Source organism: Lutra lutra, chromosome 3 (assembly GCF_902655055.1).
Source record: "Lutra lutra chromosome 3, mLutLut1.2, whole genome shotgun sequence".
Classification (NCBI taxonomy): Eukaryota; Metazoa; Chordata; class Mammalia; order Carnivora; family Mustelidae; genus Lutra; species Lutra lutra.
In genome coordinates this window covers 131,750,700-131,763,933 of record NC_062280.1, presented here as the reverse complement: position 1 = coordinate 131,763,933, position 13,234 = coordinate 131,750,700, and the positions used below count along the sequence as shown (strand labels likewise).

The 13,234-nt window shown below is 34.1% G+C and overlaps 1 protein-coding gene across 12 annotated transcripts in view; it reads right to left on the bottom strand.

Moving 5' to 3' along the window:
- The window catches only part of NBEA (neurobeachin), a 677,938-nt gene that overhangs the window by 580,560 nt on the left and 84,144 nt on the right, over window positions 1-13,234 (bottom strand). For all 12 annotated transcript variants that reach the window (XM_047723145.1, XM_047723148.1, XM_047723152.1 and 9 more), the window contains exons 7-8: window positions 6,417-6,536; window positions 3,638-3,784 (exon numbers count right to left, since the gene is read on the bottom strand). In XM_047723145.1, the coding sequence (XP_047579101.1) occupies window positions 3,638-3,784; window positions 6,417-6,536 (267 nt within the window). The remainder of the gene's footprint in view (window positions 1-3,637; window positions 3,785-6,416; window positions 6,537-13,234) is intronic.

Genomic DNA, 13,234 nt, shown 5'->3' with positions numbered 1-13,234 from the left:
AAAGTTTCTCAATCAAAGTAAAAAATGGGGAATTCAGCCCATTCTGATCACCTGTTTCATGTTTTAACACCTCTCTAAAACCTGTCTGCGAGCCTCACATAGTTCTTTATATAACATGCAGAAAGTGGTTATTGTGGGAACATTACTTTCTTAGGAGTTTGCCTATCCAAGCAAGTATCAGAAACCCTCCAAAGTGATTTTTTTAATGATTTTTATTTATTTATTTGAGAGAGTGAGAGACAGACAGAGAGAGAGAGAATGCACACATAAGCAGGGGGGAGAAGCAGAAGGAGAGAGAGAAGCAGACTCCCTGCTGAGCAGGGAGCCCAATGATGTGGGGCTCGATCCCAGGACCCTGGGATCGTGACCTGAGCCGAAGGCAGACATTTAACCAACTGAGTCACTCAGGCACTCCTCCAAAGTGATTTTTAACTAACTAACTAACTAACTAACTAACTCTGCACATTTTTTCTGTATCAGTTAGATCTTTATCATAATATAATAAACTGATAAAGAATCACTATGCTATTATTTTATTGAATGGAAGACAAACCACAAAGCAAAATTTTAGTATTGAAAAATTTAGCAATGCAGACGAACTGCTTAATAATTAGGAAATGTACAATAACAATTATAAAATATCAGAACTTTAAAATCTGTTTTGCAAACTTATGTCAAAAAGCCACTGTATAAGATACTTGTAGACACTGAATAACCACATCAAATAGAGCTTAACTCAGAGTAAATTTTTCCATCCTAGACAAAATTACAGTGAGAAATTTTTTTGTTTTACAAATTATTACCAAATCTAATGCTTTGTTTGATTAGTAAACCCTCCTTTTATTTACTGTTTACCTAAAATAACTAAGTGCAAAAATATTCACTGACAAGCTATATTGCTCAAAACCAGACATTTCACAGAAAGAAAATTACCTAAAACTCCAATGGTCAACAAGTCAAAATTACATGGGACAGGCTGTATAGTATATACAGTTTGAGGACATTATTTTGGGGGGATTTATTTTATCTCAGAGCCCAGATGTTGACATGCTATCGACATTAAGCCCAGAATCACAGAGAATACCAACTGATGATCATACTTATTATAAGCTCCAAATAACCTGCATCAATAAATATAAATACATTATTATATAACAATAATTCTAGCTTCATTTGTGATTTAAGCCAAATGTCAACTGATTATTACATCCTAAACACCATAAAAACTCCACTGCAACTTTCTACCTTTCAACTCATAGGAAGTGACTTTGACTCCTATTTTACCCAAGAAAATTGAGATCATTATGTGTGAACCACTTCAGCTTTTTCTTTGTCATAACACAATCTGATCTTCATTTGTATCCTCTCCTCTTTCCTTTCATTCTCTGAATTTCTAGAAAACAACTTCAATGTCAAAAATTTTTACAGATGCCTGTCCTGATTATAATTCTACTTTAGTATTTACAAATTGAGAAAATACATATACCCATGGATTTACACAATCTATTTCCATTAATAACACGGGGCTCAGGGGGCACCTAGGTGGCAGAGTCATATGAGCATCAACTCTTGGTTTCGATTCAGGTCGTGATCTCAGGGTTGTGAGATTGAGCCCCATGGGCTCCATGCTCAGCAAGGTCTTGGCTTGGGACTCTCTCTCCCTCTGCGTCTCTCCAACCCCCCACTCTAAAATAAATAAATCTTTTTTTTTTTAAGATTTTATTTATTTATTTGACAGACAGAGATCACAAGTAGAGAGAGAGGGAAGCAGGCTCCCTGTCAAGCAAAGAGCCCGATATGGGGCTCGATCCCAGAACACTGGGAGTCATGACCTCAGCTGAAGGCAGAGGCTTTAACCCACTAAGCCACCCAGGTGCCCCTAAAATAAATAAATCTTTAAAAACCAAACCAAGCCAAACCAAGGGGTTCAGTGGGCTATACCCATAGGTTGGAAACTTTCAAAGCTTAATGAAATACTTTTTCATGCAATGCCCAAAATTTCAAGGTACTTTCTTTTGAAAGTCCTGATTTGATATAGGTACTCTATTGTCGATGTTAGGATGCTTGGAATACATTCTCTACCACTTGAGTATTTGTGTACAGAACATAGTGACACAGGGTTACTACTCATTTCCACTTCTGCTGTAAAAGACTATGATGAGAAAGAGCCATGTGACAAATTACTAAGTCTGCAAAGTGGTTCAAGACAATGTTTGCTCCTTTCCAAATAAAGGAATTACATAACTTGTTTATATTTAGTCCTTTTCCTTTTTTCTGCCAGGAAGCTCCCATAATTTCTAAAATTTCACTATAATCATCATATTGGATTTATAGTTTGCAAAACTGTTTTTTTTTAATTTGTTTCTTAATTATGCATCATTGATTTGATTCACTTAATATCATTCTGGCAGTACTTGAAAAAAACCACTTCAAATATTTTAGGCCAAGCCAAAGAATAACAAAAGGAGGCAGAAAGTACATTAATCTAAAAATCTGAATTACAAGGTGCCTCGTTAGTGCAGTAGGTAGCATTGTCAGTCTCATAAAAATCTGAATTGCAGAAACATTCCCATGCAAAGCCAACACATGGCAGAACCATGACCCAAACAAAACCAAAGGAATGACAGAATAAAAAGTGCTGTATAAGCACAAAGTCGTTTCTAGGGATAATAAAATAAATGATATGGGAAAAGATCGTAGCAAATATTTTCATATTGACACAAAAATAATAGCATTATTGTCATTTAATATTATTCTGATTATTTTATAAACACCAGGAAAAGAATTATTTTTGTACCCCTTTTTTCGTAATACAGTCTTCATACTGATTATTTGAACACTGTTTTTAAGAAAACAGCTCTTCCATGCAAGACATAAACTTCTTCAAAATTATAAATACTTTGACTTACACCCCATAATTTTCTCTTAGCTCCTAAAAGTTTGGGATGTCACAGCTCCTAATGTGATTTAAATAAAACTCTTATATCTTCTTATTACAGGTGTACTGTACATTAAAAACTAATTTATATATGTGAATGCAGTATCTTGCCTAATTAAGTCTTCATTTTGAAAGTTAAAAAACAGGAAGAATATGATAAATCATATTAAATAATTGATTTTGCAAAATTCAGATACTCACTACTATACTGACCTTCTCGGCCTATTGTAAAAGACGAGCAAAAGTAAAAACTAAAACTGAATTAATTTCAGTCACATGTAATTTTATACCATTTTCCTCTTAAATCTTTATTCTTTCCAAATTATCTCTAATTTGAACAATAATGGTCATTTCATTTGTTCATTCTGTATTTCAAAATTTGAGATTTTAAATTCCACATTAAGCAATATGGTTTTATAAAATTTAGTATTTCAGAATTATGTTAACAAAAGCCATGGCTTTAATATTAGAAAATATTCTAAAGAATTTTAAAACTTCATAAAAAGAAAATAGTGAAAAAGAGAAAGGGCACATTGGAAACAAAATGAAACCTGTAATAACAGCTGAGTTCCAAACAGCAGAGATAACTCTGAAACCACATTGAAGAAAGATTATTGCTATATATTATATAGTATCACATTTCACATAGAGTTCACATAAAACTTTCCACAGAATTTATAACAAGATACTTATTACTACCTTATATCCAGGTCCTAACTGATGAATTGCAAATATCTGCGCAGGGTTGAGCGCTTCACTGAATACATACACGGCACCAAGTTGACCACAGAACACCCTATTTGCATCAGCAGTTTCTGAAGATCCGAGAAAGCACTTGTCATAGCTCTATTTTTAAAAAGTCACAAAAAAAACAATGTATTATTTTGTAATGATAAAATATTTAAAGATATCTACCTTCACTGTCATGAATACCTTAAAATATAACAATAATAATAGAAGAAAGCATCACTTAAGACTTTACGGAGTATTTAAATAATAAAGGCCAGCTAAAGACTTTTAGAAAAAGTATATCAGTTAAATATTTTATATCTATGAAAAAGCAAAACAAAACAAATCATCTATTCAATAATCACTTAAGCACTATAGAAATGTTATACTTAAAGGCAAAGGGCTTATAATTTTATTTACAAAAGTAAAACTAATTTTAAAACTCTAATGATTTAACAATTGTCCATATTTAGAGAGATTCATCTGAATCAGAGAATGACTATTCCATATGTTAACCATAAACACATAAGCCCTAATTTTTGAAACTAATGTCTCCCCCAGGGATATATATTCCTCTATCTCTCCACACTAAGTCAAGGACACAACGAAAATCACTTCTCTCTCTTCCATGAGTAGGCATTACGCAGAACCAAATCAATAATGATCACCAAAATCTGCTACCTAAAGCACGTGGTACGGTGCTCTCCATCGGGAGAGTTCAAGACCTTAAGAAGCCACACTTACGAAGACCCTTCCCATCTCTGCTTCTTAAAATCTCACCAAATATTAGGCCCCGGTTTCCTTCCCCCATCCTCACAGGATATTACACACCTCAGCACTAATAAACAAGACATTAAATATATATGGTTTTCCTTTGGTGCCTCAATAAAATGACAAAATATCTGTGAATGAATTATGAAGACAGAAACTCATCAACAGATACCCAATCTGTAATTAAAACTATAGGAATTGAAGAATTTATTGCATAATGTTATGTGCACATATGTGTTATTGCCCAGACCTCTCCATTTTTTGGTACACTACTGCAAATAATTCAGAAATCTAAGTCTTTTTTTTCTTTTCTTTCTTTTTCTCCCTTCCTCTCTCCCTCCTTCATTCTTTCCTTCCTTCCTTCCTTTTTAAATATAACTGTAGAGTTAGTGACAGTCAACAAAATCTCTTGGGTTTCTTCCACTCTATAATAAAAAGTCCCCCCTTTGGAAGGCAGATATGAAGTAGAATTGCATCTGTGTATTCTAACTCTGCAAAATCATTCTCAAAAATTGACTGTTTATGGCCCAACTATGAGTTTCAAGGGCAAAAAGAGCAAGCTTGTTCTATAAATGAATACACAGTAAATATTTTAAACTTTTCAAGCCACATGTGGTTTCTGCCATATAATCTTTTTTGATTTTTGCCCCAATATTTAAAAAAAAAGAAAAAACTCTAAAAATGAAAAAAAAAAAAGATTCTTAGGTCATGAAAAAATAGGTCAAGGTTCAGATATGGTCTTCAGGGGTACTCTTGACTTAGGGCAAAAGCTATGGACTGTGCACACAGCATTATGTGGAAGAAAACCAGAGAGAACAAGAGACCCTGCTCTTGAGTAAATTAAAGTCTGGAGAGATACAGACAATACTAAGAAATGAATTTTGTTAAAAAGATGTAAGTTTTTGTAAAACCAGGCATGCTGGAATGCTCGTATATTGTTGGGTTTGGAAGTAATTTTGGCACTAGAAAACATCTTTTACTTTGGTTCTAACAGGCCAGGATAATGAAAGGGGAAAGCCGAGAACAGAGCTCTTGAGGTTTTAACTCTAGATATTCTCTATCCAGAATCCAACTTTGTAACCTCCCTCACTGTTAACAGGCAAGTCAAAACTAGTATTGTTTGTTATTAACAAAATAAATCATTTAATTGATCTCCCTACTTCTGTCATTTTTTTTCCTTCAGAATATTCTCAATACTGCAGCCTGACTGATATTTTTAACATATGCACCAGCATTACATCACTCATCTGCTCAAAACCTTGCAAAGATTTTTAATGTTGGGTAAGATGGGAAAGTCCAGGTATTGTGTCTGCACATAAGGCCCTGCATGATCTCACCCCCTGCTGTCTACCTAACCTTATCTCTTAAACATTATTCTGTCCATTCCTCCCTCTGTTCTAGACAAAATGATTGCTTTTTTTCTTCAATTAACTTCTCAGTTCTGTCTTAAAGACTGCACTCACTGCTTCCAGCAAATGGGATATTTCTCCTCAATATTCACATGACTTGCTCCCTCAACTCTTCTAAAATCATCTCATACCATCTGGCTTCCCACTTCCCTACACCTATAATTTCTATACCTAGTCCCACTAAAATTTTTTCCACAGCATTTATCATACTGACTACATGTTATATTTATTCATTTTGTAATTAAAATCTTCCTATCACATCCAAATAACGTGCAAGACAGTTTTTAACTGATTGAAATTTTGGAAAGAATAGAATACTGCATAGATGTTTTTGACCTAATACTTAATTTATTGAGCAATTTTCTTTTTTTTTTACCACTAATTGTCTATTTTAGCAACTTAATTATATTAAAGACCTAAAAATTCACTTAAAAGAAAATAACTTTCAAAGTATAACTATTAAGTTCCTTCCAAACTATTTTATTATACAATTCATGTTATGAACAATGACAGATCACACACTCAAAAACATTAAAGCACAGATTTAAAAAAAAAAAAAAAAAACTTACATCATTTGTGTTAACATGCCAAGCCATATCACCATAGGATACCAGCTGCCCATTAACATAACACCGAATTTCACTGTTCCTCCATCGATTATAAATGTGGACAATGCTGATCATGTACCACTTAAATAAAAAAAATTTTAAAGACCTTAATATGTCATGTTTAGTTATTATCTAAAAAAGCAATCATAACATTCATAACACACTATAAGAAATGCTTGAAATAATAATAATTATACATTACTATTTCAAGTTCCCCCTTATTTCTCATTTTGCAGATGGAAGAAGTGACTCATAAAGAATAAATCTGTGATGAAGACAGACCTAGAACACCTTGAACTCTGGAATGATACTCCTTCCATTATACTAAGATCCAAATATTATGGAAATACAATATATTTGTGTTCATTCATTTAATAACATGTATATTCTGCCAGGCACCACAAATGCCCAAGTTTGACCAGACAGAGCATAGGTCCGGCTCTCCTGAAATTCATGGTATAATGAGAGAGACACAGATTAGATATATATAGATATATAAAATGATGAACAATGAACTCTATGAAGGGGAAAAAACAAAACCACTGTAAACTGAGAAAGAATAACCTAGGATTCTACTTTGAATTGTATGGTCAGGAAAGACCTGTCAGAGGAACAACATTTTAACATTTATAATAAAATTTAGGTGATTTCAATTCCACAATTTAGATTTATTAGGTCCAAGTATAATTATATATATATATATATATATATATATATATTTTTTTTTTTTTTTTTATTCATTTGACAGAGAGAGAGAGAGATCACAGGTAGGCAGAGAGGCAGGCAGAGAGAGAGGGAAGCAGGCTCACCGCTGAGCAGAGAGCCCGATGCGGGGCTCAATCCCAGGACCCTGAGATCATGACCTGAGCCGAAGGCAGAGGCTTAACCCACTGAGCCACCCAGGTGCCCCTAATTATATATTTTTAACCTGATAATGTGCGACTATGCATTAAGAATCTAGGAATGAGTTTATATTAAGTTCTTACTTTATAGCTCCTAAGTTCAACCAAAAGCATTTTAAGTGTATACTTTGATACAGAATGGTTTAAGTTCCATAACAATGTGTGGCTCCAACCCTTACTCTTTTGAAAGTTAATAACCTAAGGCTGATTATACAGAAATAGTTTTCTAAAATATGAAAAAAAATTCAAAAATTTACAGATACTTGAACAAGTATGCCTTCTGTGGTTAAGGAGGGAAAATTAGATTTAGTTTCCTCTCCCAAAATAAAAATATATAATACACACTTTATTTCTCAAATTTCTTAGAAATACTATTCGATTATTTCATATAGCATATTTTGAAAAACATAAACCTATAGTAATAATTCCCAACTGCTAAAATATTAGTTCTTTCAAGGTGTCTGAAAAACTTTGAACAAAATTCAATTTCTTTCATTTTGATTTAGAAAATAAAAATTGTGCACTCCAAATTCATGGAAGACAATAACACAAATGACATTGTTCCTCAATTATAGAAACAAAATGTCAGGGGCGCCTGGGTGGCTCAGTGGGTTAAGCCGCTGCCTTCGGCTCAGGTCAATGATCTCAGGGTCCTGGGATCAAGTTCCGCATCAGGCTCTCCACTCAGCAGGGAGCCTGCTTCCCTCTCTCTCTCTCTCTCTCTGCCTGCCTCTCCGTCTACTTGTGATCTCTCTCTCTGTCAAATAAATAAATAAAAATCTTTAAAAAAAAAAAAAAAAGAAACAAAATGTCAGGTCAAACTGCTGAACCCCTAAAACATGGGCCTTTTTTTTTTTTTAAGATTTTATTTATTTATTTGACAGAGAGATCACAAGCAGGCAGAGAGACAGGCAGAGAGAGGAGGAAGCAGGCTCCCCGCTGAGCAGAGAGCCCGATGTGGGGCTCGATCCCAGGACTCGGAGATCATGACCTGAGCCGAAGGCAGCGGCTTAACCCACTGAGCCACCCAGGCGCCCCGACATGGGCCTTTTTTAAAGTTGTTTTCATTTTAGGTAATCCTTAACTCCAATTATTGCAAACTGAATCTTCACTGGATCAGAAACCAATATATATGTTTGTCCTGACAGAAAAAAAAAAGCAGAAGAAAATCTTTAAAGTCAGTCATTTAACAACTCATATTTCTAAATATTATGAAATTATCAGGCAGAAGCCATGAAAATGGAGATTTAAATAAATTTAAGAAAAATCTTACAGTTTACATGCCTAAGAATTCAAATTTACCTATATTACCCTCACTGAGTTTGAAAATTTTCCATCAGAATGCCATCTAGGTAACACAGGAAATACAATCTTTATATTTTGGAGTAAAATTTTTAGAAATTTCAAATTTCTAAACAGAATACACATAAATAAATGTCTTTAAATAGAAGAGGACTTCCTGCTATCCAAAGACAAGTTTAAGATAAATAATATTAGGTGTATTATTATAGTTACTGAGATACCTAATATAGAAAAGTACTTATTTAATAAATATTTATTGAGCTCTTTTTCCTGTGTACCAGATAATTTAGTGTACTGGGCTGGAAAATACAAACTGCGAATTCACACAGATATAAACTGAGTTCCCAGGTTACCAGCTCTATGGCTTCTGGCAAATTATTTAGCCTCTCTGAACCAACTTCCCTGTCTAAAAAAGAAGGAATAATAATGCCTACTTTATGGAATGACTATGAATATTACAGATAATAGACAACATATGAAAATTATAAGGAACAGTTCTTAATACATATTTAGCACCCATATAAATAAGATAGCATTAACTAAATATATATTCATTTTTTTATGCATTATGTCCCCAAATGAGATTTTTTTCTGCTGGAATTAACACTATTTACTCCTCAGGGTCATTCCCTCATTCAAAAAATTTACTGAGCATCTGTTTCATGCCAAGTATCACCCAGACTGCGGGCATACGAAGATAACATATAAACCCTTAAGGAGGTTTCACCAGAAAAACAAACATAAAAACAACTATAAAACCATCACAAATATCTAAAACACAGATTTGGGAGCAAAAGAAGTAATAACTAACTGAAGGCAGGGGGAAAAGACAAGACAAATGGAGAAGGAAGGCTAACAGAGAAGTCACAAAAAGAGTAAAATGAAACTTAAGATATAGCTTAAAGATATAGCTTAAACAAACTGTTGCGGAAAAAGGAGGGAAAGAAACATTCCAGGCAGAAGAAGCCTAATACTTCACATTATAACACAGATTCCTGACAAAATTTTTCTCCGTGTTTAGATTTAGCTGCAATAACAAAGACCAGCTTGTAAAGAGAAGTGCAGACACCTTTAGTAATTGGGACTTTGTTTCTGCATAATGTGGTATCACTAGGAATTTGAAGCAGGAAAGTGAAATGATCATCTTCATAGTTTAGGAAATAACCAGCAATAGTGAGTGAGTGGGCTAGTTAGGAAAATGTGGTTAAAGATAAAGCTGAAAACTACTGCAAAGGTTCAGGTAAGAAAACTATAAAAGCCTAAATTAAGACAAAGGCATTTGTAATTAAAAGAAGGGGGATAGGGACTAATTAACAGAACTGACTGAAAGTGATGATACAAAAAAAGCAAATATAAGATGGTCTCCAATTTTTCACTTAATTTGGTTGTGGTACCATTAACTTGAGATAATTAATACAGTTAGCCACTTAATTAGCCAGATAACAAGATGTGGAATAACAGAGTTTGCTTTTGGTCATAACACTGATATTTGATAAAATTGATGAATGAATAAATGAATGCAGAGTTGAATGAACGAACTGATCTCAGTGAAGATCAAAGTAGTTTCAGGAAAATTAACTTTTCTGTTCTCTTTTCTTGGTATATCAATATATCCCTTATATATAATAGACAAATGCCTTTTCAATTCCAAAGAGCTCAACCTTTGACTTGATATTTTTGACTTATATTTTTAAAGAAATGGGAGGAAAGCTGGAAACTATGTATCATATGATTGTATGTACATCTACTGAGGCCTGCATTTAATTAAGACTCAAAAATAGATCTATAAAAGAAGAACAAGAAAAAAAACTGTAGTAAGAATTCACAGGAAAGGGGCACCTGGGTGGCTCAGTGGGTTAAAGCCTCTGCTTTCGGCTCAGGTCATGATTCCGGGGTCCTGGGATTGAGCCCCGCATCAGGCTCTCTGCTCGGCAGGGAGCCTGCTTCCCTTCCTCTCTCTCTGCCTGCCTCTCTGCCTACTCGTGATCTCTGTCTGCCAAATAAATAAATAAAATCTTTAAAAAAAAAAAAAAGAATTCACAGGAAAATATAACATGATAATTATACAAATACCAACAGTAGCTAACACATAGGTGTTAACACAAGGTCAAACATCTATAAGTGGTACAGGTAAGAAAGCAAAAGTTTTAATATAAACATTTCTTTTTGAAAGGTCAGTTAAATACCTTATTAAACGATAAAAATTTAGCTAGGGCATCTTCTGGAAAAATAACAAAAAAAAAGAATGTATTTATCTTGAATAATGAAACAATAAAATAAAATACTTATGGTTTTCAAGGTTTATGAGAATCTCTACAGGTTTTTCAAAACCTGTATCACTCTATGGCCTTGCACCGGCCAAGACTCCTTAGAATCAATGTATATAGAGCTGCTACAAATGGGAATGCATCTCTCATAAGGAAATAGCATAAAAACAAAAATAGAGAACAAATGGGTTAAATTGCTTTTTATTGGTTAATGACAATTTTATTTGGTTCTTAACTTCACCCTAACATTCCTCATTTATACTCTTCAAACTACTGTTATCTAAACTTATCTGATGAAAAAAAAATCACCTAGAGCATTTGTTAAAAACATATTCCTAATATGAAAATTATAATTCTAAGAAGCTGTATTTATTACAAATTCCTGAAGAAATTCAAAATAGTTTGGCACATTTGGCAAACCCTCCTGGGTGTCATCTCAAATCTAATAAGTCAGAATTTCTGGTGGAGGGACAACTGAAGTTATAGGAACTAACTGTGATTTGTATCAAGAAAAAGAGAACCTCCAATCTAATATAAAAATTTATTTTGAATCACTGCTTTTTAAGTTATTTTCCAAGTATATATTAATGAATGATTGTTACACTGATATTCTTTAATAAAAATAGCTATTACTTTATCCATACGTCTGTTGATGGACATCTAGGTTCTTTCCATAGTTTGGCTATTGTAGACATTGCTGCTATAAACATTCGGGTGCACGTGCCCCTTCAGATCACTACGTTTGTATCTTTAGGGTAAATACCCAGCAGTGCAATTGCTGGGTCATAGGGTAGTTCTATTTTCAACATTTTGAGGAACCTCCATGCTGTTTTCCAGAGTGGTTGCACCAGCTTGCATTCCCACCAACAGTGTAGGAGGGCTCCCCTTTCTCCGCATCCTCGCCAGCATCTGTCATTTCCTGACTTGTTAATTTTAGCCATTCTGACTGAAGATGTGGTATATATACACAATGGAATACTATGCAGCCATCAAAAGAAATGAAATCTTGCCATTTGCAACGACGTGGATGGAACTAGAGGGTATCATGCTTAGCGAAATAAGTCAATCGGAGAAAGACAACTATCATATGATCTCCCTGATATGAGGGAGAGGAGATGCAATATGGGGGGTTAAGGGGGTAGAAGAAGAATAAATGTAACAAGATGGGATTGGGAGGGAGACAAACCATAAGTGACTCTTAATCTCACAAAACAGAGGGTTGACGGGGGGGGGGGGGGGTTGGGAGAGGGGGGTGGGGTTATGGATATTGGGGAGGGTATGTGCTATGGTGAGTGCTGTGAAGTGTGTAAACCTGGCGATTCACAGACCTGTACCCCTGGGGATAAAAATATATGTTTATAAAAAATAAAATTAAAAAAAAAATAGCTATTACTATTGCTTAAACATAAAGCAAATATTTTTATTAGACTCAGGTAAAATTTTTAAATGTATACTTGAAAACTCCATCCTAAATCATAATTTCATCAATACATGGCAAAACACACATGGGATCATAAGCAAACAAGAAAACAAAAGAAAAGAAAGAAAAAGAAATGACACTCCCTCTGCTATATGTGGGCTCATCATCTCTGTTATGGTTGTTCCTGTGGATAAATATTCCCGTGGGTAAAATGTAGAGTGTGCCCTAAAGAAGGCAGACAATCTCACTGTCATATATCCAAAAAGACCCTTGAACCTGGAAGGGGTAACTGGCCTTAAACATGTGGAAATAGGAACTCCTATTATTTCTGTCCTTTGTTGTTTTAAAATTCAGAACTTTCAAATGGTTACTCTTACACAAAGATGGAGTCCATTAAAATATTTTATACACACACACACATATATAAATGGAACATCTCTCTAGAAAAACCCCAGGTAATAGCAAATTATATCTTATAAATCTAGTTAAACAGTTACACATTTCTCTGCATTTTCTCTTGTTATTTTTTATGTTCAGAGTAGGCTTTTAAAAGTACATTTCAACCTGGTCTCTGAATATCCATATTCTACTAGATATTAAGCAAAGGTATATTTAATGGGCCAAAACATTAGCTGTAGAGCAACTTTCCCTCCTTGAAGTCAGCATTATTTAAGAAGCAGAAATCACTACTACCTTCAATCTCAGGAAACAAGATTCAGGACTACCAGGATTAACTAAAACTCCCTCAAGAAAAGTCTCTCTGTATTACCAAATCTGGAGGTTTAATACCTGACCTTTTGAAAGAGCTAATTATCTATAAATCCATAGTGCATGATATGTACACATATAAAAACCACTGTGAAGTCTGAATCTCCAGTCTAAAAACTG